The sequence below is a fragment of the Rousettus aegyptiacus genome, unplaced genomic scaffold, assembly GCF_014176215.1.
Source record: "Rousettus aegyptiacus isolate mRouAeg1 unplaced genomic scaffold, mRouAeg1.p scaffold_m13_p_1, whole genome shotgun sequence".
Taxonomy (NCBI): domain Eukaryota; kingdom Metazoa; phylum Chordata; class Mammalia; order Chiroptera; family Pteropodidae; genus Rousettus; species Rousettus aegyptiacus.
The window spans coordinates 15,984,225-16,011,289 of record NW_023416284.1 but is presented as its reverse complement, the minus strand read 5'-3'; the positions used below and the strand labels follow the sequence as shown (position 1 = coordinate 16,011,289).

General features: G+C 46.9%; 1 protein-coding gene and 1 pseudogene across 3 annotated transcripts; both read left to right on the top strand.

Moving 5' to 3' along the window:
* The first annotated feature begins 519 nt into the window (after positions 1–519).
* On the top strand, positions 520–638 carry LOC118606865 (annotated as a pseudogene).
* An 11,293-nt stretch (positions 639–11,931) lies between these two features.
* On the top strand, positions 11,932–24,059 carry TRIM63 (tripartite motif containing 63). Of its 3 annotated transcripts, XM_016129829.2 has the most exons (9): positions 11,933–13,961; positions 14,880–15,052; positions 17,462–17,630; positions 18,434–18,529; positions 19,714–19,947; positions 20,607–20,629; positions 21,091–21,215; positions 22,384–22,458; positions 23,467–24,059. In XM_016129829.2, the coding sequence occupies exons 1-9, from the start codon at positions 13,803–13,805 to the stop codon at positions 23,475–23,477; spliced, it is 1,065 nt and encodes a 354-aa protein (XP_015985315.1). In that variant the 5' UTR covers positions 11,933–13,802; the 3' UTR covers positions 23,478–24,059. The 3 variants fall into 3 exon arrangements, with proteins under 3 accessions (XP_015985314.1, XP_015985315.1, XP_015985316.1); XM_016129828.2 differs by having other exon boundaries at positions 11,932–13,961; positions 22,384–24,059; XM_016129830.2 differs by lacking the exons at positions 21,091–21,215; positions 23,467–24,059 and having other exon boundaries at positions 11,934–13,961; positions 22,384–22,435.
* The last annotated feature ends 3,006 nt before the right edge of the window (positions 24,060–27,065 follow it).

Sequence of the window (27,065 nt, the reverse complement as noted above, 5' to 3'; positions counted from 1 at the left end):
ATTAGCCACCCAGTACCAGTATTCAAAGAACTTTCCAGGTGTTGTCTCATGTAGTCCTGAAAACTGCCCTATTTGCTGGTCATACGACCACACTTACTTCATGAAAATTAATCGAGCTGTACACTTATTTGTGTACTTTCCTGTATTTGGATTAAAGTCAATAAAAAGTTTGCCTATAAAAACAACAAAAGCCCTTGGGGTAGGAAGCTTTCTCACCCCTATTTTACAGATGAGGAAACTTAGGCTCGAAGAGATCAAGTCATTGGCTCAAGTGCTGGAACCGAGGCCCTTGACCACAGCTCTTAATGCTTTGCTCACTGCCTAGCCCGTTCAAACACTCAGTAAACAGTAGCTTTTGTTATTATTAACATTTCACATTTTTGTTGTTTTAAATGTCTTCTATTTTAAATAATACCTCAGAGTGTATATTTGGACATTTATGGTTTTGCTCTGCTTTTGAATTATTTCCCTTAGATATAATAACAATGATAGAATTAACTGGGGCCGGGGTAGGGGGGAGTCTATGGCCATGCTACCCTGAACAAGTCCGATCCCGTCTAATCTCGGAAGTTAAGCAGGGTTGAGCCTGGTTAGTACTTGGATGAGAGACCACCTAGGAGTACCAGGTGCTGTAGGCGTAAAAAATTTAAAAAATAAGGGATCATAAGCTGACAAGGTCCTTGCAATCTGTGAGGTCAACCAAGGGTTGCCTCACCTAAAAAAAAAAAAAAAAAGGAATTAACTGGGGGAAATGGGACCCAAGGGGCTAAAGTGCTCAAGGTCACATATAAGTAGTGGTGCTTGGAGCAGGGCATAGGTTGTTCACTTCATAAGGGCACATGATCTAGGGGTGAATGGAGGTCCAATAGGAGATAAGCCTTAGGCAAGGTTTGACTGGGCAAAAGAGACAGGGCATTCCAAGTGGAGGCACATAGGAGGGTGAACAAGGAGAGAGTGATGGGGAAATAGCAAACCAGTCTCAAGGGATCAGAGAATCAGAAAAAAGGGGGATATTAGGGCCGGATCACTCATTCATTCCACAAATATTTGCTAGGCTCCTAGTGTATGCCAGGGGCTGTGGATAAGCAGTGAACAAGCCCATCTAATTCTTCCATTCATGGAACAAATACTTTCTTGGGTAGAGGTGGGCTGGGGACAGACAACTGACAAGGAAATTAAGTAAAACAATTATAGATTGTGATAAATATTAGGAAAGAATCAAACAGGTGTTGAGTCCAGTAGTAATGGTATGGGTTCCTATTTAAATAGAGTAGTTAAAGAAGGCTTCTTTGGAGAGGTAACATTTCCGTGGAGAAGGGGAAGACTATTCCAGGGAGAGTACACAGCACATGCAAAGGCTCTGAGGTGAGTACTACAGGTAGAGCATTCAGGACCAGGCAGAAGAGAGTCTTCAGCAGTTTTAAGTTCAGAAGCTCCTTCAGATGGTCTTGAGCAAAAGACTCTTCCCTCCATCCCAGGCTGATCTTTCCTCTCAAGTCAGCCATACTTTTCCATCTGTCTGCTGGTCAACCTACAGAGCGGTCACCTCCAGCTCCTTAGTTTCAATTGTCCTTCTAGTACTCTGCACTCTCCCAGACTCTTGCCAACAAGTCTTCCTTCTCCATTCTCTTGGATCTGTCCCTCCTTTGGTCACCTTTTTAGACCAGGGAAGCAGCCAGGTCCTGTGGTCACACACAACAAGCACTTTGGAGACACACAGACCTGGGTTCAAATCCCAGCTCTGTCATTCAGTTAACTTCACTGGGCCTTGGTTTCCTCATCTATAAAGGTGAGTTATACCTTTCTGGTGACTGAGAAGTCAAATGAGGTAACAATGTAAGTGACGGCAGCTGGCACACAGTAGGTATTTGATAAATGACAGGGCCTTGCCCTTTTCCTACCAATCTTGGGAATTGTCTTGTTTCCTTCATACCCTGACTCTTCATATTTGGGAAGCAGAGAGATGGTAAAGGTCTGGGATAACCACTGACTCCCTAAACATCTTTCTGGAGGAAACCAAATCCTAAGTTTCCCTTTCAAAGTACTTTAAACAGCTCGCTTGGTTTGTAATCATATTTATCATTAACTGAGTGTCTACTATGTGCCGGTTACTGTGCTAAGTGCCTTATATATGTCTCGTCTTTCATCCTCATGATAATTCTGTGAAGGAATCCCAATTGTTACTCCCATTTTATAGTTCGGGAAACAGATTCAGAAAAGTGAAGTGATTGGCTTAAAGTCACATAGTTCATTAAGAAATGAAATCGGGACTTGAGCCCATGTTTTTCTGACACCAAAAATCTGTGTGCCCAAACACTAGATCATCCTGCCTCACAGCCCATGAGTTCATTTCCTGGATGATGAGAAGCCCAAGGAGGTGAGAGATTTTCTCAGTCTCATAATGGACTGGACACTAAATGAGGCCCTGGTGGGCCTGGCCCCAGACCCTAAACTTGCCCCAACTGAGTAAACTAGGAGGCTTCCGACCTCAGAGTGGCCCAGACCTTCCTCCCCGAGCTGGAATGAGGCCAGAGTAGCAGAGCCATACACAAACGTCTCTTTCAACAGGACACTGAGCCTGAGTCACGGGGTATTTATAGATGAGCCTCCTCTTTCTTCTCTTCAGCTTTGCCAAGATTTATCAGGTTCACTTGGGGCTCAGAGGGTGACAAGCTGTTTATCATCCAAGGTGCCCAAACAGGCTGTTGGGACATCCTCTGAGAACGAGGTTTGGAGGACTGCCTGTGTTTAGACCTGACCTGACCTCACCCCCCCACCGCCCACACCAGACTGAGGCAACTCTCCCTACCCCAGTTGTTCCATCTTCTCCAAAACACCACCACCGTCCTGCAGGCCCGCTCTCACCACAACCACACGCACGCCCAGTGGACTCATGGTCTCCAGACAGAAATGATGCTTCTCTCAGGAAGACCTCTTGGATTGATTTAGCCCCACTGCTCTTAGGGAGTGAACCTCCTCATTGGTTGGATGATTGAATTAATCATAATAACATTAACTGAGGACCTTCTTTATATCAGATATCACGCTAAGAGTTTTAACATTACTTTTTTTAATCCTCAGAACAGTTATATAAGTTGGATAATAATTTAATGCCATTTTTATAGATGAAGAAACAGGCTCAGAGAGGTAATGTGATTTGCCCCAGACCACACAACCAGTAAGCAGCAGGGCTTAAAATCTAGTCCTTTCTTGGTTTCACAGTCCAAGCTGCAGGAGACCTTGAGCAAGTTACTTCCAGTCTGAGCCTCAGTTCCTTTATCAGTAAAATGGAGACACTAATACCCACTTCTCACAGTTGTAAGGACTGATTAAAATTGGTACACAGTAGGCTCCCAACCACTGACTGCTGCTCCCTCTCTGCCAGCTGCCACTCCCAACAATCAGTAAATTGGCTTATTTTAAGCTGCATAAGACAATCAGCCAAGTCACAAGTGACATCTGGCTCAAACTTCAAGGATTTGAATCCAGGACCCAGGCTGTTCCAGCCACCACTGCCCCACCCTTTGCTTCTTTCCAATAGCCAGGCTTCAGGTCCAGAGTGACTCAGAATCCAAGGGCTGAGAGGGTTGGAGGGGGAGGGGCAGGGAAAGCGATGGGGTGGAGGGGGAGATAAGGGATTAGGGGGTTTGGCTCTGAGGCACGGAGGACTGACCAGGCTCTCACTCCTGAGATCTATTTTGGATGGTGCCAGCCTCACGGCAGCTGGAACCCAAGGTGTCAGTGCTAAATTAACGGAGTGGCCTCTGGGGCCAGATTTAGTGGTTGAGATCTGACCCAAGATGGGTGCTGTGGCCGTGGCACTGGAGAGAAATGGCTTTTGTGTTTCCTGGTAGGTTGGGGGCTCCCGAGGTTCTGGGCCCTGCAAACACCTGTGGACTAAGTTTCTGAATCTTCTCGGAGGGCAGCCTGTTCCTCCCTGCTCTCTCTACCTGCTCCGTCCCCACCCCAGTGCAGATCCCCCAACTCGAGGTTCAGACAGATTTGGGTTTCAGGTCTGGCTGTTCCATTTACTACCTGTGAACCTTGGGTAAGGTACTTAGCCTTGGCATTCTGATCTAGAAATGGAGACAGTCATATACCTACTTCATGGGGTCGTGACGATGAAATGGGGTCCCTGGATAGGGCTTTGTTCCCCTTCCTCCCACTCCTCCTCACCCTTGGGGCCCATGAGAGCAGTGGCCTTTAAATGCACTCCCCCAGGCTTTGAGCTGGCTGTCCCAGGGTTCCAGGGCCACTCACCTCTCACAGTGTTTCCAGAAGCCATGATCCTAAGTCCCCTCTGGCCTGCTGGCCAGGGCTAGGCACTAACAGAAGAGAGGGCCCACCTCACTCAGCTGGAACTCACATTTCCTGTTGGGCCTTGTTCGGGGGCCTCAGTGAGGAGCCCCAGCTCCTTGAGTTCTAATCCATTAGAACAGTGACTTTTAACCAGTGGGGATTTTTTTCCAGCCATTTTCTATGACTGCACAAAAAATTTTGATATATAAATTTATGTGCATATACATATATATAATTTTTAGTAGAAAATAATCAGATTACATATAAGTGGCATGTATTTTTTTGTTTGTGCCTAATGATGTATTGCTGACATCTTTTCATATTAATATTCAGATAGAAAGCTTGTCATTTTTTTTATTGGAGGAATATTTATGTTTAAACGTATATTTGTTTTACGCAGGGACAGTTGGAACGCTTATCGTGGTATCTTTTTGCTTTATTTTTTAGTGAACCTTTTCTTTAACTGTAATATACATTCAGAACAGTGTACAGTTTATAAGTGTACAGTTCAAGGTGTTTTCACAAAGTGAGTCTGCCTGCGTAGCTCAAACCCAGGTCAAGAACAGATCATTACTAGCCTTGCTTACACCCCCTTCCAGCCACCTCCACCCCCCACCAAGGTTAACACGATCCTGACTTCTAACACCTTTGATGAATGTGGGCTCTTTTGAATTTAATAAAGACAGAATCATACAGTATGTACTCTTTTGCTGAACATTCTCAATGAGATTCGTGTGCGGTACTACACGTGGCGATATTCGTTCATTCTCATCGCTGCACAGTGTTTACCATGTGACCACACCACAATTTATTTGTTCCATTGATGGATATTGGAGTTGTTTCCAGGGTTTTGCTCCTATAAACAATATTGCAAAAAAAAAAAAAAAATTCTTGTATGTAAATACACCTGTATATCTGAATATCTCTTTGTAGCTAGCTAACTATATTTCTCAGCATCATCTTTCTAGTTTTTTGATAAGGTAGATGCCTTAGCATACAACTGCTGGGGCGCATGTGTGACTGTTTTACATTTTGATTTTGTCAAGTGGCACCACCTCCCCCAAGGTCAAGAGTAACAGTAGTGTCCACGGCCCGGCACCTTCACCAACCTTGGGTATTATTAATCTTTAATATTTTTTGGTCACTTTTTGTCAATCTGATAGAAAAATCAGATCTGATTGAGATTTTTGACATTAGTGAGGACAAGCACCTTGTTTTGTTTGTTTTTGTTTATTCTTTGTGAATTGGCATCTATTCTCTGTGAATCACCTTTTTGTATCCTTTGCTTGTTTTTAAACCTTTAGTGTTTTGTGAGGATCCAGACTTGGTCTTTACAAGTGTTTCTACTGTTTTCTCCCAAGGGTCACTTGTCTTTTAGCTTTGTTTATGGAGCAACTGCCAGTTTAAATATAGTTTGTTTTCCTCCCGCTTACCGCTTATGATCTGGATCATCCCGAGGGTGTGAATGGCCAAACCCCAGGGTCAAATTGGTGGGGGTGAAGAACAGCAGGCCAGGTGGGGTAGGCCGCTGGCCCCCAAGACTGTCTCTTTTGGGGTACAAGCGCAGGACATCTGGGTCAGTGCTGAGCCCTGAGGCCTTGGGTTTGCCATGAGGCTTCCTCTAGTCCCTTTTCCAAGTCTTCCCAGAGTCTTACACCACAGCCCAGGGGCCAGATGGGTGAGGCAGGGCCAGTATTAATAGGGCCATAGAGGGAGTGAAAGATTAAGAACAAGAGCTCAGTGGCCCAAGAACAAGAGCTCTGAGTTCAAGGCCTGTCTTAGTCTGCTCAGGCTGCCGTAACAAAATACCACAGGCTGGATGGCTTAAACAACAGAAATTTATTTATCGTGGTTCTGGAGGCTGAGAAGTCCAAGATCAGGGTGCTTGTGGGTTTCATTCTAAGCCTTCTTCTCTTGGCTTGTAGGTGGCTGTCATCTCATGTGTGCTTATGTGGCCTTTCCTCAACAGTTGTGCATGGGGGGTGTAGGCGTAGGGGCAGGGCCCTTGTGTATCTAAAGCCCTAAGGGCATTAGAGCCCCAAGTCATTACTTCATTTAAACACTAATTATCTCCGAAGGCTCCATCTCCAAATACCATCACATTGGCTTCAACATATGAATTTTAGGGGGAAGACAGTCCCTAACAATGTCCCACACCATTTCCTAGAAATGTAACCTTAGGCAAGTGACCTAATCTCTCTGTGACTCCATCTGTAAAATGGGGATGATAATAGTATCGACCGCATAAATTAATAAATAAATGACTAGCTGTAAAACACCTAGAACAGACTGTGCTAGCCGGCCTCCAGGATGGTCTTCAATAAGTCTTGCCCCTGTTATTCATGCCCTTGTGCGCTCCCTCCCACACTGTATCAGGGTTGGTCTGTGCGACCAATAGAATACCGTGGAAGTGGTGGTGTGTGCTGTCTGAAGCTAGGTCATAAAAGACATTGCCGCTTCTGTCTTGCTCCTTTGGATTGCTCTCCAGCCACCATGCCATGAGGATGCCCAAGCAGCCCTGTGAAGAAGTGTGTGTGTGCTGAGGAACTGAGGCCTCCCCACAACTTGCCCACCATGTGAGTGAGCCATTTGGGAAGTGGATTCTCGGCTCCAGTGAAGCCGTAGGACGAACTGACTGCATCCCCAGGCAACATCTTCACTACAGACACCTTAGAGACAGTGAGCCGAATCACTCAACTTAGCTGCTCTTGATTCCCTGATTCGCAGAAATGGTTTGAGATAATAAATGTTTATTATTGTTATAAGCTGCTAAGTTTGGGGAAAATCTGTTTTGCAACAATAGTTAATACACAGACCATAGGGTTATCCATAGTAACTGTGTTGTTTTGCAGTCACAGGGCCTTTTAGTCAGGGTTTATTGTATCTGTTAATAAAGCACTTTCAATACTTTATTTCAGGATCATTGATGTAGAGCCCCCTTCAGACCCTATGAACACCCATGTCCCCTGGGGAAGTCCTTTTCTCTAATGGCCACCCACTCCCCAGAGCCCTTGTAGTTAGCTGCCTGCAATAACTGTCGGACCTGGGGACAGAGGAAAGAGGCCTATGGGGCTCCCAGCCCTGAGCAGTAAGCCCCTTTCCATTGATCGTGGGCCAGGGGACTTTTCCCTGGCTCCTGGGGTACTGCATCATGCCCTAGACCCTATAGAACTATCTGTCACATCTGTTCTGGCTTTAGCCTCCAGATCAAATGACCTATTTGTTTGATCCCATGATTTGGGATGATTCTTTAATGAGGATGACTTTGAAGCATGTGACAGAGATCTCAAACTGTAAGAAAATAATAGCTCCCCTACTCTTTTCTCTGAGGGTGCTTTAGGCACCACAAAGGCTTGGGGAGGGGGGAAATCCAGAGGAAGAGGCAGGGCAGACCCCATCCTCCAGGGTCGGTCGTGGGGGCCGGGAGGAGAAAGAACAGCACTCACGTGGAAAGGACCTGCTCAGTGATGTACCAAGCTATGCAGAAGTGAAAGGGGAGATGGAGGGTGGTTTCCTCTCCAGCATCACCACCCCCAGGCCTGTGTCATCCATCCTGGGAAGAGCTCCTCTGAGAACCCTGCCAGTGGGGAGGGGGAAGGACCCTCGGGAGTCATCTCTTTCAGTTGTTGCATTTGGCAGACGAAGACACTGAAGGTGGCTGGCATCACATTGCTGGTCTGTGACAGAGCTAGAGAGGGAGCCCAGGTGTCCGGGCGCCGGGCCAGGGCTCTCTACCCCAACCGAGAGGCCTCAAGATCTAGGGTTTCTGAAAAGTCCCCTCTCGAGTGACAATCAAAGGGCATAGACTTTAGGGTTAAATCAGCTCTGCCTATACTAGCCATGGGACTTGGGGGCAACTCCGTGTGCCAGTCTGCGCCTCGGTCTCCTCATGTAGAATGGAGATAAGTATGATCAACTCGTATTTGTTGTGATGACTAAGTGAAATAGTGCCCAGCCACTTGCAAGCATTAAATCAATCAAAAATAGTGATGTGATTACAATTACCTTCCATCTCTCCCTTTCTCTTGCCAAACCCAGACCCTTTTCCCTGCTGCTTTTCCTGCCCCCTACTCAGCTGGGATCCCCGCAGACATAAAGCTCCTTCCCTTAGTAACACAGACTTTGGGGGTAGTCCCAAATGAGAAGTCTGTCTCTTACCTGTGTGATGGTCCACGAATCACTTAACCTCTCTGAAATTCAGTTCCTGGTATATCAAAACAAGAATCCCAATACCCAGAATCATTCTCTCAACAGGCACAGAAGAATGGGAGGGAAGGCTAGTGTTAGAGATTAAAAGAGATAAATGAAACAAAAACAACATACCTCATGTAAGACCTTCTTTGGATCAGATTTGAACAAACTAACTGTAAAAAGGCATTTGAGACAATCCACAATTTCTGAAAATGGTCTGGGATTTAGATAACATTAAGAAATTATTGTGATTTTGCTAGGTATGAAAATGACATGGTGATTATGAAAAATAATTTTTATCAGTAATGCTTACTGAAGTATTTAGGGGTGAAACAACTTGATAACTAAGATTGAAATATTCAGAAAAAAGAAGCATGTAGGGAATGGTGTTACAGGTGAAATACAGTTGGGGAAATGTTAATGATTAAAGATGGACTTGGTTACATGAGTTTATTATACTATTCTCTCTACTTCTGTATATTTGAATTTTTCATTAATAAACAATAAAAGGAATAAATGAGGAGGCTTGCAGAGAGGGAAACAGTAAAACACAGCAGTTAAAAGTTCTAGGCTCAGCTGCACTGTTGATATTTAAAGTTTGTCTTTTCATCTATCAGTCCATAACTTTATAGTATAGTCCAATAACTGGTGGTGATACTGGTTTTTAACTTCCTGCTTCTGATGCTGGCTCTGCCACTTCCCTGACTGGGGGACTTTGGCCAAGTGACTTAACCTCGCTAAACCTCTGTAGCTCAGCTGTGAAACAGGGACTATATCATGACCCCTGCCTCACTGAGTTATTTTGAAAACTAGAGGATGGATTGAAAAGGCTTAGCACAGTGCCCAGCATGCAAAAGCACTCAATACATGCTTCAGTGTTAGGAGCACAGGTTTAGGAGTCAAGCTGCCTTGGATGTGAACCCTAGCTTGGCTCTGCCACTTGTGGCTGTGTGACTTTGGCCAAGCTATTAACTCTCTGAATCTTGTTTCCTCCTGGGAAAAATGAAGATCATAATAACTGCCTTGCAGACTGTTGTGAGGATTAAATGACAGGACATGTTTTGATGCCCAGCATGGCCCATGTGGGAATTTCCCTTCCGCACCCCTTGACTTTCAGCAGTGCTGGCCTTGCCAGCTCCCAGGCTGGAGTAGATCCCACTGTCCATTTGCTTGGCTTTTGCACCTGGAGTGCCAAGTGTGGCTGGGGAAAGTCAACAGAACCATGTGAATGGCTCTTCTCAAATGGCAAATCTATGTTGGGAAACATCAGCGAGGCTCTTCTGCTCCCAGACAGTCCTTCCAGCCTTCTCTGGGTACTTCCTCCTGTGTTTCACAGTAGCTGGTCCAAACTTTTCCCATTATCCATTCATGCTACACTTCTCCCTGCCTCAGCCTTAGAAATTGACCTCGACTCTCTTGACCAAGGTCGTTGATATGAGTACCATTCTCTCAACCTCCCAATATCACTGTCGCTTACCTCCATCTTTTCCTTTCTCTCATCCTTTCATCTCAAAAGTCAGAGTACCCCTCTCCTTCCCAAGGCTTTAGAATTTACTCCATCACCTCTCGCCCCTAATCTTCAGCGTTTTCTCTCCATTGGTTGTACCATCTCAGCCAAAAAAAAAAACCTTGCTCAACTACATTGATCTCCCGTAAGTCTTACCATGACTCTACTGTTCCCTTGTTTAACTCATTTATTCACTTCTCCACTCATTTAAAAAAACATTTGTTGAATGCCTACCATGTGCCAGGCACTGGAGGTACAGAGATGATTGGAGACAGTCCTTGCCCTTAAAGTCTTCAAAGTTCAGAGGAAGAGTCAGATTCACAGAGGGGAGGATGACAAATGAGATGCGAAGATGGAGCCATGCTTGATGCTGAGATTTCCTGGGTGTGCAGTGGGAGGAAGCGGGAGCCCAAGGATGGCTCTCAGCTTTCTGGTCTGTGCCAATGGGTGGGTGGTCGTGCTTTTCACTGAGACGAGAAATGAGGAAAAGGGAAGGAGGATCTTGGAGTAGGGGGAGATGTTATGTTCTGTTTGGGATATGATGAGTTTGAGGCACTATTATACCATCCCAGTAGAAATCTCCAACAAATCTTCAGTTTAAGGGAGAGAGTGGTCTGAACTGGAATTAGAAATGTGAGGGTCATTAGCATAAAGGAGTTGAAATCATGAATGTATAAAGAGAACTCTCTGCCGCAAGTAATAGAATAATTACACTGTGATGACATTTGTTATGTCACATCTTAAATAGTGAAGGAGGTGGGCAGCACGATGATGGCCTCACGGACCCCAGTACTTTCTCTGGTTCTCCTTTGCCCTTCTCAAGGGACAGATTTCTTCCTAGACTTGTCCTATCTTGGTTGCAGGATGAAATGATACCTACAACCCCCTTCGAAGGCAAGAATGAAGCTTTCTTCTTCTACTTGACTTTTTAACAGGGAGGAAATCTTTTTATCTTTAGGCAAAGGAAAATGGGATTATCGTGATAGTTAAACCTTTGTTCTCGGTGGCAGTGGAGAGGCCCACCTTCCTGGAGTACAATGCTGCCTGCACAAAACTGAGCTGTGAGCAAGAAGGGAAGGCCTCTTTTCAACCCTCATCCTCTTCCAGCCCCTGGCTGCCCTGGCATTGTTGACCTTTACAGTTCAGTAGAAACAGGAGAAATTTGGGCTCCTGAGTCAAGCATATCTAGGTTCATGTCCCAGAGCCACTTATAAGCTGTGTGACCTCAGACAAGTTATTTTACCTCCCTGTGCCCGAGTTTCCTCATCTGTAGAGTAAGGAGTATGATACTGTGATTTATAATAAGAAATATATATTTGGTTTTCGCCTGCCCATTTCTGGCTCCCAGCTAAGAGTGATAAAAGTTTTCTGTTATGTGAACGAGGTGACTTAGAAGCACCAAAGGATGGGGGCTGGTTGCCAGGAGAGCCAACGTGGTGATTAGAGGGTTGGAACATTTTCCCCCATCTTCCTCCCGACTCTGGGCAGGGGAGACGGGCTGGAGGTTGAATCAGTTACCAATGGCAAGTGATTTAATCAATCACGTCTGTAATGAGGACAGGGTTTGGAGAGCTTCCAGGAGGTCCTGAGAAACTAGCACACTGGGCGAAGGCTTGGATGCTCCCTGCCCCTTCCCACGTACCTTGCCCTATGCATCTCTTTGTGTTGGTTGGAAAATTACTGCTTGGCTATTGCCCATGGGAACATAATGATCTAACAATAAGCCTTCTGCTTCTGTACCCCTGCTCGCATAACCGACCTGTAGGTTGACAGTACAAAGAAGAAAAATAGACTTGTGTGTTCAAACGGGATGAAGAATGGGGGTTTAGGGCTTAAAAACCCGGTACCTCTACATTTCAGGGCTGCTTGATTTGGGGTCTGCGTACCCCTGGCAGACCCAACTGGCTAAATAAAGAGTGTGTTTCCTATAACTCACTGATTTCTGGTAGTCCGTGTGTCTATCGGGGGCTGGCGGCTACAACATCTTCTGTCTGGCTGCTCCTAAATTATACCTTTTTTATAATAAATCTTTGATTGAGTAAGTAAAATATTTCTCTGAGTTCTGCGAGCCATTCTAGCAAATTAATAGAATCTGAGGAGAGGGGGTCGTGGAAACCTGCAGTCTGTAGCCAGTCAGTCAGCAGCATAGGTAAGAGTCTGGGCTGATGTCTGAGGTGGGGGGTGGTTTTGTGGGACTGAGCCCTTTACCTGTGGAATCTGATGTTATCTCCCAGGTAGATAGTGTCAGAATTGAGTTGAATCTTGGATACCATGTTGGTGTCCAAGAATTGTTTGTTAGTGTTGGGGTACCCCTTGCCCCCATGTTGAAATTAGGTCCAGGAATCCTTTTCAGGGATGTAATAGTTCTTACATTGTTGAGATGATGAAATGAAATGATGCGTACAAAGCACTTAGCAAAGTGTCTGGCACATAGTAAGTGCTCAGCAAAAACTAACTATTAACATTTTGAGGGGACTACCCTTTTCTTGAAATACCCAGCCGCTTGTCTTCTAGGCCTCCTTCTCTTTCTCTCACTGGTTCCCCTCTTCTTTGCCCTCTTACTCCCAAGGTTGGCTTCTCTGCCCTTACTACTCACCAGGTATTGACGTAGGGCTCCTCTCCAGGCTGAGGCCAGCAAACCTACTCTCCCTCTGTCCCTTTGGGACATACTTCTTCTGTATATTCCATACTCTCTTAGGCATGTCCTGAGGCTTGATGTCACTGTTCCCACTCTCACCCCAGCACCTTATACCTGGTAGCCCTAATGTCCCTTTACATGAGATTCTACCTTAAAAATAGCCATTAGAACTGCTCTCATGCCTTCTACCTGCCACCATGGAAGATGTCCAGAAGGACATGGAGAAAACATTAAATCGATGCAAAGGGGAGCATGTGGATAACTTCCAAGTGACTAGGTAGGGCTTAGTTATTTCTATCTGCCTCCCTAGGCTGTGAGCCTCTCAGGGCAGGGAAAAGGATTACTCACCTCTCTGTCACCTTGGTGCTTGCTGTGTAGTTAGTACTCAGAAAAATATCCGATGAATGAATTAAGATTCCCAGCTTTGCCACTCACTTTCTTTGACTTTGAATAAGGTCCTTATTTGACCCCAGGGTCAAATCTACAAAACGAGGAGATTGGACTATGTTTTAAAGGAGCCCTTTCAGCATTAAAGTGGCATTAGTGGCATTAGGGGTGGGAGGACAGGCTAGCCGGGATAGGGGTCTCAGGGTCTCCAGCAACATGCTATACTCAGGTCTGAGGCAGAGGGATGGGCTCTGAGAGAGGGGCAGCCCGTGCCCCCTCATCTTAGGGGCTGCCCAGGACTCCAGAAGAAGGATAGACCTGATTGTGGTCAGTAAGGGGGCACTGGCTGTTAACCCCACAAATCCCAGTGGCCCATTTTCTGTGTCCCATCCCCAACTCACCATCCTAGTGTTCCCTAGTCCTCCCGTAAGTCTGCCCATGAACAGGCTGTTCTTGTTTACGACCCCCGTCCCAGGGGAACAGCGATTGCTCATCCCTACATGTGATTTGAGAGGCTGGTCTTGCAGGCCTGAAGGAAACACAAGCCCCGCCAGCCGTGCTGGCACCAGAATGCTCAGCTGGTCCCCTCCTGGGGCTCATGTGACCTGGGTCCAGCTATAAATATCAGAGGGGCCTCAGACCAAGACAGAATTCGGGCGCCAAGAGAAGCAGGCCAAGAGGCTCCCGGTGGGAGTTTTGTGACAAAGGCAAGACCCAAGGTCTGCTTAGAGCGAGACAGGTAAAAGAGGCGGCCAGGTGGATCCCACACCTCCCAGCGGTATGGATTATAAATCAAGCCTGATCCAGGATGGGAGCCCCCTGGAGAACCTGGAGAAGCAGTTGATTTGTCCCATCTGCCTGGAGATGTTTACCAAGCCTGTGGTCATCTTGCCATGTCAGCACAACCTCTGCCGGAAGTGTGCCAGTGACATCTTCCAGGTCAGTGCTGGGCATGGCCTTGTTTGGGGGTCCAGGTGGCTACTCGGCTTTCCTGTGATGAAAGGAAATCAGGTCCAGGAATCCTTTTCTCTTAGCCCATCTCTCTTAGCCCAGGACCCTTCTAAACAGGGGCCGGTTCTTTCCCCTGTGAAGTGAACCTTTGCATCAGCCTCCGGACTGGGCCGAGGGGTCTGGGGAGGCAGCTCTGGCCGCCCATTCCTTTTCCATGACGCATGTTTCCCCTCCCCACCCTGCCTGCGGCTCTGCCACCCGCCTTCTCTGCCCTGAGCACCGCAGTTGACTCTTCAATCAGAAGTCAAATGCCTTAAGCGATAAGTAAGGGAGGCAAGCAGAGGAGAGAGAAACCAGACCCCTGGGGCTGGAGCCAGCTCCCTGGTGGCAGGTGGCCCAGAGCTTTAGGAGAATGGTGGCTGGGAGGCACTAGGCATGGAGACATCTTCCCTTACGAAGTTGTTTAATATAAGGCAGGAGGGGCTTCATCTCCCTAAGAAAGGAATGAGAGTGATGTCCTGCCTGGGAGACAGGACTCAAGGTTCCCCAGAAGCACTTTACAAAATGTTCTCTCACTATTTTATCTTTAAAGTAACTGGCTCCAATTATAATGCCAATTTGACCAAGGTTTAAAGAGATAAGGTTGCTTGCCCAAAGTTGTTAGAATAACCGTGATTTGAGCCCAGGTCTGCTGACTCCCAAACCTGTTGATTGCTTAGTTGCTTCTCAGAAGCCCCCTGGGTAAGTGGGCTGCCTCCCATCTCAGGACAGGGACTCCCGATTTGGCAAGGTCATGTGGTTTGACAAGAATGGTTGGGGTAAGCAGGGGGAAGGATAATCGGAGGTTAGAAGGGGAGGGGGCTGAGAAGGGAGCCCAAGCTGCATCTCTGCCCTTGCCGCCCGCAGGCCGCAAATCCCTACTGGACTAACCGGGGTGGCTCGATGTCCATGTCTGGAGGCCGTTTCCGCTGCCCCTCCTGCCGCCATGAGGTGATCATGGATCGTCATGGAGTGTATGGCCTGCAGAGGAATCTGCTGGTGGAGAACATCATTGACATCTACAAGCAGGAGTGCTCAAGGTCAGTTCGCTCGGCCGCTGGGAGCCCATCCTCCCTCCCCAGCTGTTCTGTGCCCATCTCTCCGAGGCTCCTTCCCCCTTTATCTACTCCAGATCCAGTCCCCTGGCTGGACAAGCTACACTAGCCAGTCCAGAGAGCCGTCTCCCTCAGGCCGGAACAGAGGCTCACTCTGTCCCCCTGGGCCTAACTCTTGGCATCACTCAGTGAATGGCCCAGGCGGAATTCCCCTCCTGAAAAATACTGAGACAGGAACCAGGGAAAAGATGAGATATGAGAGGGTGACAGAGGCACTGGGGCCAGATAAACGGCCCTGATAAGCAGAGAAAGTGCCCAGCGAGAACACAGCCAGTTTCTCTATGGTGATAACAGCTATGAATCCATGTGCCCTATGATTCCGTGTGCCAGGAGGCACAGCCCTGGGCCCTGGGAATGCTTCCTCCTGCTGTTTCACAGCAGCCTTTTGGAGCAGGCCTGACTTTTATCATCCCCATTTCACAGCTGAGAAAGCCGGGACTCGAAGAGGTGAAGTCAGTTACCCAGGGTTTCCCAGGTGGGAAGTGGAAGATCTGGGCGTGGGCCCAGTCGATGGAGCTCCGTCTCTCCCCCCTTGTAGAACAGCGGCTCCGCCTCAGGCAGAGTTTGTGCGTGGTGGAGGTTGGCTAGTGTTGGGCCTCATGCTGGAGAGAGACACAGCTACCAGGGGAATCTTTACAAATCAGGGCATCCTGTCCTCACAGCTCTTGTCCAAAACCATTACCGAATGTCTGCCTGCAGGCAGCGTCCTGCCCAGGGAAAGGTGACAGACCAGTCCTAGCGAGAAAAAGCCCTGGCCTGGTCTGATCTGACTCTGTTACTCATGTGTTGTAGGATCTTATGTAAGTCTTTGGGCCTTCACTTGCCCTGCTACAGAGGGAACAGTAAGGTTTGTTATTGTGACTGTCAAATAGGGTTTGTAAAGAAAATGTTAAAAATCTCAAATATTTATTGAGCATTTACTGTGTGTAGGCGCTGTACTAAATGTTTTCCATGGATTATCCCCATTTAATTCTCACAGTAATTCTGTAAGACATTCTTACTCTCATTTTATGATGAGGAAATGGAAGTTCAGAGGGGATCAGAGATGTGTCCAAGTGGTAAAACCGAGTGGGAGCCTGTCTGACTCCATGATAAACACGCCTAACAGCTATTGTCTCACGATGCAAACGTATCGTCGATCGTTACAATCACAATAAAATCAATATCGCACCAAAAGATTAGCCCGCCCAGTGTCGACCTGTGAAGACCATGGTGTGTTCCAACCCTTTGAGGCCTTTCTGTATACCTGGATGACAATGCCTTTATCGAGGGTCTGCCCTGCGCCAGGCACTACACATTCAGTATAGACAACTCCTGCCATGATCCCAGTAGCTCTGGGAGAAAACGAAGGCTCAGAGAGGTGAAAGCACTTGTCCAGGGTCACGGAATGAATTAAATGCAGAAAATCTGGATTCCAACCCAGATGCTAAAGCCTGGGCTTGGGAGATGTCTGCTATATTAGAAGCTGGGAAATCACAGGTATTGCCGACAAGGCGTTGACTCTGAGTGAGTGTACAGTCTGGCTGGGGAGATAAGTCCTAGACCCCTTCCACTCCCCAAATTGACTCTCAAGTAGGAAGTGACCGATTTCCTGAGAGAAACATAGATAACATAGCAGAGACCCTAAGTGGAGAGAGAGACAAAGGGAGAAAGACATTCTAAGAATGTGTGTTTGGGCAAAAAGAGAAGGAAAAGACTGGACTCTGGAGAGAGTTTCTGGCCGAGGTCAAGGCTTATGCTGGACTGTCGGACTAACTGCTTCCTTCTCTGAGCCTCGGGGCACCCTCGTGTCATGCTTACTAATTTATTATTTCTACCTGTATTTAATTACCACCTCCTCTGTGCCAGGCACTGCACACTGCAGATTCAAGAGTGAAGAGAATAGGCAAGTTTCCCTGCTTTGATGGAGGTTACAGTCTGGTGGATTAAATATAGAATTCAGTGAGGCCATGAATATAAATTGCTTCACTCACAGCCCAGCCTGCAGAAACCAAGAGCTATGATGACTATAATTAGAGCAAATGAACTCTAGCCTCCTCTGCCTTGACTTGCTGGGCGACCTTGGGCAAGTCAATTCACCTTCCTGGGGCCCAGTTTCCTCTTCTCGAAAATGTCTCCAGATCACCGGAGTTTGAATCCTAGGATATGGGGACAGACTTGGTGTCATTGGCTTCCCTGGTCTTGGGTCCCCAAAGGATAAAAAGAAAAGAATTAGGGACAGCCAACCACTGAGAGGTCAGGTCATAGATCTGGGGTGGAGCTGTGATTGGAGCTGGGGAGGAAACAGAGACTCGGGACCCCCACTGCGTGACTTGTGATTCTTCTCCACTCCAGTCGGCCTCTGCAGAAGGGTAGCCACCCAATGTGCAAGGAGCACGAAGACGAGAAAATCAACATCTACTGCCTCACGTGTGACATGCCCACGTGCTCCATGTGCAAGGTGTTTGGGGCCCACAAGGCCTGCGAGGTGGCCCCGCTGCAGAGTGTCTTCCAGGGACAAAAGGTACTGGCCTGAGCCACTTCCACCACAGCCTGGGCCTACAGGGCATGGCCTGATGATTCAGGATGTGGATTTGATCCCTGTAGATCTGCTGAGCGGCCTTTCAGTAATGGTCCCTCTGAAGGGACTTCCCAGGCCACAGGGACAGCAGCCCTTGCCTTCCTGGGGGAGGTGGCTGAGCTCATGGGTTATACTTAGAGCCACTTGAGAGCACCTGGGTGTGGCCACAGGGGAGAGACTAGACCCTAGGGCCAGGCCACCGGGGGCCTTCTCAGGCCATGACTTCTATACCAAAGTGTGCTTTGGGCCCTAGATAACTCTTCCTTTGCTGGTCACCTCTCCCTGTCTTCAAATTCCCCTGCAGCAAGAGGCAGATGAGAGCCCTCTCCCTGTGTGTCTGAGTCTATGGGAGACCCACTATCCTGTCTGTGCAATAAGATGTGGCCCCTCTTTCCATGCTCTTTCTTATTCACCTGTTCTTCTCTCGATCTCTTGTAGAACTCTCAACTCTTTCTTTGTCCTTTCTTTCCTAGAACAAGCCCCTCCTCTGCCAGTACCTTGCTATGTATTTTGGGCAGCTCACTTCTCTCTGTGCTTCATCTGCAAAATAAGGGCAACAGAATCTCTCTGATATTCTCTGCCCTGGATCTGAGCTGTAAAGAAAGAGGGGCCAGACAGTTACTAGAGGCTCTTTCTAGCAGAAAGGGGACTGAGAGTGCCATTTTGCTGCCAACTCCCGAAAGGACAGGCCCTGGGACTATTTCTGTCTTTCCTCTCCTGATCCCCCACCTCTTCCTCCTATGTAGACTGAACTGAGTAACTGTATCTCCATGCTGGTGGCCGGAAATGACCGTGTACAAACCATCATCAGTCAGCTGGAGGACTCCAGTCGAGTGACCAAGGTGAGGGGACAGAATAATTCTGCCTGGGGGTTTAAAGCCTCCAGTGCAGCCTCTGGGGTAAAGACTCACCCATGGTTTGTGGTTAAATGTTGGATCCTGGAGCCTGGGCAGTTCAAGCAGGGATGGTTGAGAGGGACTGACTAATCCATTAATCCATTCATTCAACAAATGCTTCTTGAGTGCAGCTGTGTGTCAGGCCCTGCCAAAGGCGCTGGGGCTGGAGTGGTGAACAAGACAGTTGCAGTTCCTAATCTCAGACTATGTCCCGCACATCATTCCCAGTATTGTTTTTAGCACTGGTAGTATTTAAAGCCTTGTTCTCTGGTGTGCTGTAGACCAAGGCTTCAAACTTTAAAATGCTTACAAATCACCTTGGGGTCTTATTCAAATTCAAGTTCTGATTCAGTAGGTCTGGAATGAGGCATGAGATTCTGTGTTTCTAACATGCTCTCAGGGTTTGCCCAAGTTGCTGGTCTATGGACCACACTTTGAATAGCAAGACCATAGCGGCAGAAGGAAACATTTCTAGTTCTGCAAAAGCATCTCTGATTGTCTATCTCCACTTGGAGTGGGGACCTGGAAATGAGATGTGGGGAACGGATCATCATATTGCTGGTGGGCAAAAAGCTATGCGAAGGATAGGTTCAAAGGAAAGAGAGGAACATTGTTGCCACCTGTGGAGGGGCTCCAAAACTGATAGAGGTGACTAGATCCCCCAGTCTGATGAGCTGCTAATTATACCCATTTTACAGGTAAGAAAACTAAAAGGTAGCATCTGCATTAGTGAGAAGGGAGCCTCAACGAGGCCTCTAGGGGTGCTGCTTTTCCACTTCTGCCAGGACCAACTGATGCACAGCTTCTGGAAGCCAGACTTGGTCCTAAGATGGGGGAAGAGTGTGACCTGGGGACACACAGGAAGCCCAGAATATATGTTATCCCTTTTTGACCATAGAGTCTCTATGTTTGAGGAAGGGGGTTGCTTTCCATTATGCCAGACTCCAAACATGTACTGAGTAGCTGTGAAACCTTTCTCCATGCTGAGCCTTCATTTCGTCTTCTGTAAAATGGGGATGTAGCAAGACCTCTTCCAGCTTTAGAGTCTTTGTTCCTAGCATGCCCATTCCAGGAAGGAATTATGGGGAGGAAGACCCCACAGGGTGTGACCCCTAGATCTCTGTCCACAGGAGAACAGTCACCAGGTGAAGGAAGAGCTGAGCCAGAAGTTCGACGTGCTGTATGCCATCCTGGATGAGAAGAAGAGTGAGTTGCTGCAGCGGATCACGCAGGAGCAGGAGGAGAAGCTCAACTTCATCGAGGCCCTCATCCAGCAGTACCGGGAGCAGCTGGAGAAGTCCACTAAGCTGGTGGAGACAGCCATCCAGTCTCTGGATGAGCCCGGTGGAGCCATCTTCCTTTTGGTGAGCAGGACTAGGAGGGTGTGGGCAGAGTCACTTCAACTCGACAGTTCTATCTAAGGTTTAAGTCATGCTCTCCCATGTGCCCTCAGGCAATTCTTAAACCTCCCTGAGATTCGGTTTCCTCATCTGTAAAATGGGCATGTAACAATCGCTACCTAAACCTAGAGACTATTAATTGAGTATCTACTGTAGGTCAGCCACTGAGGTGGAGACAGAGATGAGCAAGACACAGCCCTGACCTAGAAGAGCTTGTTGGAGACAGATAAGGATCGGCTATAAGTTTCCACAGTTCAGTTCAATAAAAATTTCCTAAGCACTTACTGTAGGCCAGGCTTTCGGCTAGACATTGGATATAAAAAGTGATTAGGATGATTTTCATCTTGGAGAGTCAGCGCTTAAGGTGTTTAGACCGATACCCCTAAAATCCAAGCTTCCTGCCAGGATGATGGGAGGGGCCTAGGGTGATGACCAAGACCTGTGCAGACCATGGACAGAAGAAAAAGATCCAAGTTCTGTTCAGCTCAGGGTGGGGAGCAGGTTACAACTGGGCTAGGGAATGGCACCAAGTACCCATGTGAAGCACCCAGTCATTGGTTTTGCTGATTTACTGGGGCTACGCCTAATGCAATCCTAACCCTTTGCTCTCTCTCCCCCAACAGAGTGCCAAGCAACTCATCAAAAGGTCAGTGTCTCCACAGGGCTTGTGATCCAAGGCCCTAGCTCCCATCAGGGCCTCTGACTTCTGTCCAGTGGGCCTCTCCCTTTGCCTTAAAGCTGCTGGGATAGTCTTACCCCGGGCTGGCTTTCTTGGCTTTTGCATCCCCTGCTTTCTTGGATCATCCATTCTGCTTGTGACTGAAGAGGAAACACTCCGCCTCTCCAGGGGGAGCATCTGGGTGCAAGGCCTGGGCGTGGGCACATGCATGTGCACTGGTGTGAGTTGGAGCTAAGACACCCTCTCCCTGCACTGAGCCCCAGAGATCTCACCTGGTCGCCTCCTCCCTCTCTCCCTCTCTCTCTCTCTCTCTCTCTCTCTCTCTCTCTCTCTCTCTCTCTCTCTCTCTCTCTCTCTCTCTCTCTCTCTCTCTCTCTCTCTTGCTTGCACTTGCTCTTGCTGTCTTTCTCTCTCTCTCTCTCCCACAGCATTGTGGAAGCTTCCAAGGGTTGCCAGCTGGGGAAGACAGAGCAGGGCTTTGAAAACATGGACTACTTTACTTTGGACTTAGAGCACATAGCAGACACCCTGAGGGCCATTGACTTTGGGACAGGTAAAGGAGGTGGTGATGCTACTTGTCTGATTCCCCGCTTTACCCCTGGAAATGGGCTTCCCTCTCACTGACCCCTGTGTGGAGGCAGATACTCTAGCCAATATGCCCAGATATCAGTCACATGTGTTCATTCAACTTCTGGATGAGCCCAGAGCCTAGCACAGTGCCTGGTAGGTACATAATTGTTGCTCGGTAAATTAGCCGTTACTGTAGATCACCTGCTCCACTGTTAACCCTCCCAAAGCTAAGATATTCAAGACTGGATTGTATATTGAACAGTGTGACATTGTGTAGACCTGAACTGCCTTCCATCATCTCCTTCAGCCTCAGTTTCCTCAGAGGGAAATGGGCAGAGAACCAACAATTACCATTTATTGAGCACTTTCTATATCCCAGGCACTAAGTGCTTATAAATTCTATCATTTAACAAAGCAACTTCAAGATGTAGTTTCTGTTGTCATCTGGAGACATTAATTCTTTTGAGCCTCTCCCTAGACATTCTTGACTAACGCTCTGACTGTGTGGTGACCCCCTCAAGGCCCCAAAGTATTAAGAAAGTGTCTTGGGAGAGGAGATAGGTAACAGGCATGTTCCCTGTGAGCAGAGCTTGAAGGTGATATCCCAGCAGGGGAAGTGAGGACACAGGTTGCACCCCTGTGTGGGCTGAGGAATGAGGAAAACTGGACAGGAAGTGCTAGACAAGCAGATTCCAAAGGCCGGGCAAATTCCTTCAAGACAAAGACTCTAATCCCCGAGAATCAAGGTGTTCTTGTCCCATCTTCACAGATGATGTTTATCTGTCTGATTGAGAGCTATGCAGAAGCACAGGGTGCCTCCCAAGGTCCCCTCTGGTCATAGGCAGGTCAGGCGATAGAAGCTGCTGCTGCTACTAGAACAAAAAGAGCCTTTTGAACCTCTCTCCCTTGGGGGTGGGGAAGTGGGGTGGCAAGGAAGGGAAGGGCGGAGGAAGAAGGAAGCCCACGTCTGTGCAGCTTGGGTTTGGCAAGCTCTTCACCCCCTGGACCACTGATGTCACTGCAGGGCCCATTTACCCCAACAGGGTATGGGAAGGGATTTGGATCAGTGCCATCTCCAGCCTGGTTCCCCTTTGAGCGGCTCCTCTGAGAAACTGGCCTATCCTAACACTATTATTCTTTGTCACACACAGATGAGGAAGAGGAAGAGTACATTGAAGAAGAAGAAGATCAGGAAGAGGAAGAGTCCATAGAGAGGAAGGAAGAAGGTAAGAAGTCCATCTACCTCTATTCTTTCATGTGTTCATTCATTTGTTCAACAACATGAGATACCAATTGTGCGCAGCACTGTGCTGGACACGGGATGATTGCAATGTGTGATGATATTCTCAATATGTGTTTTAAACCTTTGAAGGGTAAAGTCCTGCTCCCTTTATCCCCCTCAAAAAACCCTCAAACTATTCATAATAAAAAGCTCCCATTTTATATCTAAATGTGTAACAGAGGTAAAGACAGGTCGTGCGTGAGCCAGGCTTGGTTTACCAATGTGTTTTGTTTGGCCAGTACAGTGTTTAAATTTTTTTAAACACTTGCTAACATTTTAAAAATTAGGAGATTTTTAAAAAGGAGATTCCAGCTAAGAATCTGGATTTCTACCTTGTGAAAATTTGCAGAGAGCTAACAACGCTAGGCTCACCCTTCTGCCTAGTTCCAGAGAGCTGGCACTGGGCAGTGGCTGCCCGCTTTGGATGAGACATGCACCTGCCAGTTTGCCCAGACCCACCACTGTCAGCCTGCCTGCTTTCTGCACCCGCGTCACCCATCTGCTGGCCCCCGTAGGCATCTGAATTTGCCAATTGGGCAGACTATTAGTTAAGAGTTCTGAATCGCAGCTTTCTTGTGGACTAGCGGTGTGATCTCGAACAGTTCACAACCTTTCTGAGTCTTGGGCTATTCATCTATGCATGGGGGCATAACAGTGCTGACCTCAAAAGATTATGGTGGAGAGTAAACTAGATAATCATTTAACACAGTATCTGGCACATAGGAAGGCCATAGTTGCTAATTAGCACGTGTTTGCTAATGTTATTTTTCAGGCCCAGTTTTGTATTTGATGTGCCATCCATAGTTTTTTGGCAACTAAATTCTATTTTGGTTTAAAGAGGAAGAAGCCAGGCAGGAATTGGAGTTTGATAATTTTGTCGCTTTAGCTTGGTAAGCCCTGGATCCCCCCGAGTCCCTGTCTCACCTTGTGTTTCTTCATCTTTTTCTTTCAGGACACCAGTAAGGACTTGGATGAGGAAGAGACCCTCTAGATGCTGGGAGGGAGAGACTGGGGAGGGTAGGGATGGGCCCGGCTGCCTTGGTGACAGGCCCAGGGTGGGAGGGGTCGGGGCCCCTAGAGGGGCAATGGGGAGGTGTGTCTTCTCTTTGCTCAGAGCAGGGACTAGGGGTAGGACCTCCACCGCTGTGTCCAGCAGTCACTGAACCAGAATTGGAAACGTGCTTGAAATAATCACACAGGACACTTTTCTACATTGGTGCAAAATGGAATATTTTGTACATTTTTAAAATGTGATTTTTTTTTGTATATACTTGTATATGTATGCCAATTTGGTGCTTTTTGTAAAGAAACTTTTGTATGGTAATGTCTGGTCATTGTGTGACTGGAGATTGTTAGGGGGGAAGGAAGCCAGGTCGATACTGCCGCCCGTTTCCTTTCGCTAGGAGGGCTGGGTAGCGCTCACAGGCCTGGAAGGGATAATGTACTGTATTTCGATGCCTATCCCTGACATAGGGTATGGTAACTGAGTTTGTGTTATATGTTGTTTTAATAAATGCACAGCGCTCTCTTCCTGTCATTACCAAAGGAGTTGAGGTTTCATTCGACCTTTTTTTTTTTTTTTTTTTTTCTGGATATTTCAGAGTGGATGGACCGAGGCCTGGTAGGAAGTGTGTAATGGCAAGGCTGGGCTTCTATCCCACTAAAAGAGGAGCTTTTTAAATGAGCATTTCCTAATTAGAGCTTCATGGAAAACTGGCCCTGAGATGACCCTTAAGAAACAGGTTTAACTCCTGGTTCTTTGGTTCTCCAGAAAACAGAGCCTAAGGCAAAGCCTAAAAGTTTTAGTCTAGGTAGAATCCCAGGGAAACCAAGGTGAAGGAAAGAGGAAACAAGGCAGGAAATGAGGGAAGCAAATAGTGTAGCATGACTGAGCTGGCACAGCTTCACCGGAGACCCTGTTTCTTACTCAGTCGTGTGAGCTATTTCTAGCAGGTCGTGAAGAACACAACTGACTCAAAGGGAAGAGAGAGAATTTTGTCTGCTGGCTCCTTTTATCTCCTGTTTCAGGGTTAGAGTTTGTTTCCCAGAGCGTTAATCCCCTTGCACTTCCAGGTCACATCACTTGGCCCCTTTGGGAAGCTGCTGAGGAAGCTAAGCTACATGGAATACCATCATTTGGCTCTGTGGGTGGTGGGAGCAGTAGAATCTCCATGATCCAGTTGGGTTGGGCCTGGGTGCTGGAGCTGCTGCTGCCCCTACTGCAGTGGGCACAAGGGAGCTTCTGCTGGAGCCCAGACTCATTCCAGGAAGGCCAGGACAGCCACCAGTGCTAGGGGATGAGGCGATGACCAAGGCCGAAGTAGCACCAAGGCTTTCCATGAACAAGGGGTCAAGGGGCTGGGAGAGAGATGAAGCTGAGCGAATCAGAGGTGGTGCATTAATTTGGTCTGAGATGCCTTAGAGATAGACATTTGAGAAACACTGGAGTCTCCCAGCTTTTCAACAGTCAGAACACAGCAAGTTAAGGCCTCTGAGCAGTCCTGCCATAAAGAAAGCTATTTAACTTCAGACAAGTATTCATGCTTGGAATACTGCCTGATCTTTAAGGCTCTTAATATTTTTTGGTGGATAGAATATTTAACCTAGCATTTCCTTTCTGTGCAACTCATTTTATCAAAGTGCCTCTAACCCTCCCATCTCTGCCCATTTTTACTTCTGGGAGTTTTTACAAGGCTCAGTCCCTAACTTCGATTTCAGGGAATCAGATTTTGCTCTCATTTCTAGTCCTTTCTCAAGTTCTGAGGCAGGAAAACAAATTTTTTAAAATATTACAATTGTACAAAACTAGTTGTAGAGCATAATAAACTATTGTAAAATAAAATCCTGTGTGGCCAGCATGAAGATCAAGAAAAAGAACATCGCCAGCCCCTAGACGCCCTCCAAGTGCCCGCTCCCATGGTAACTCCCCCTTCCACTTGGAGGTAGCCACTATCCTTTTTTGATAATCACACACTTGCTTTTCTTGATAGTTTTACCTTCTAAAGCAGGGGCCCCCAACCCCTGAGCTGTGGGTCAGTGCCAGTCCGTAACCTTTTAGGAACTGGGCCATAAAACAAGAGCTGAGCAGTGGGCAAGCAAGCCAAGCTTCATCTGTATTTGCAGCTGCTCCCCAATGTCACTGCCTCAGCTCCACCTCAGATCATCAGGCATTAGATTCTCATAGGAGTACCTGTCTCTGGTGCCAAAAAGGTTGGTGACTCCTGCTCTAAAGTATCCTCCTATAGAAGACTGAAGGAATTTGAGATCAAAAAGCAAAAGGCTTTTATCACCTTGAAATCACAAGAAGCAGTATTACAATCTGTCCACATTCTAGCTCCAGATTTCTCCAGGTTGCTGATTTCATTGCAAACAGGAATGTCAGTCTACTTTCTTGTCACTTATCAGAGGGAAAGGGGAGGGCAGTCAAGGCTCTGTAATCAGTTAAAATTTAAATTCCAGAAGATATTTGTTAATTGCAAAGACAGGACTCTCTACTTTGCCACATGAAGGGCTCTGCCTGTCCTTGCAAACCGGAACACAAAAGGGTGGTGTAAAGCGTGCTAGATGAACACGCTTCCGTTAAGATCTTGATGCATGAGAGGAAACTGGCTTCAAAATTATTCCAATGAATCTTGAATAGTTTCATAGTCTGCTGCAATAGAACCACCATAGAAGCCTTATTTTTCTCTAGACCTTTAATTCTAGAGAATTTCAAACATATGGAAAAGTAGAGGGAGTAGTATAATGTACCTTCATGTACCCGTCACTAAGTTTCAGTAGTTATTGACATACTTATTTCTTCTCTACCATTGGTCATTCCCCCCCCCCCCACACACATATACTGGAATTATTTTAAGGCAAATCCCAAATACCATGTCATTGTATTCTTCAGTACTTTAGATAAAGCTTCTTTTAAAAAATTATAACCATTATACCATAAAAAATAAAGAATAATTCCATAATAGTATCAAACACAGAGGTCTAAAAAAATATGGATTCCCAGACCCCCCCTGAGACCTACAGAATCAGACTCTGGTTGTAGAATGGTGGAATCTATATTTTAAAAGTAAAATTCCTCAGGTAATGTTGGGGTCTGAGAACTTCTAGGTCATTCACTTAGGACCTCCTGGGGATCTCTGCTGGAGCCAGGCATATAATATAAGTGGACCTGGCAGTTTTCAGTATATCAAAGCCTAATTAGTCAAATTCTTACAAATCAAAATAAATGATGGGAAAGCATTAATTTAAAGGAAATCTGGCATAAAACTTTAGGTAAAATGTATACGTATCTGGATCCAATTTGCAAATCTGTGTTTGAGAATTTACAATGTACTTCGTATTAAAGGGAACAAGAAGGACATGTAAGATACTTTTTAAAAGCATAAATATTTTGCCCTCAAATAAAAGATTTATTCCTCTGTGCACAGGCAGTTTAAAACTGTAACACAACTGAGATGCCCCAGTGAGAAACGCCTGTGAACTGCACCTACCTAATTTACTCTCATCTGATTGAATGACCAGCCTGATATTTGTGTGCTTCTTTATTTCAAT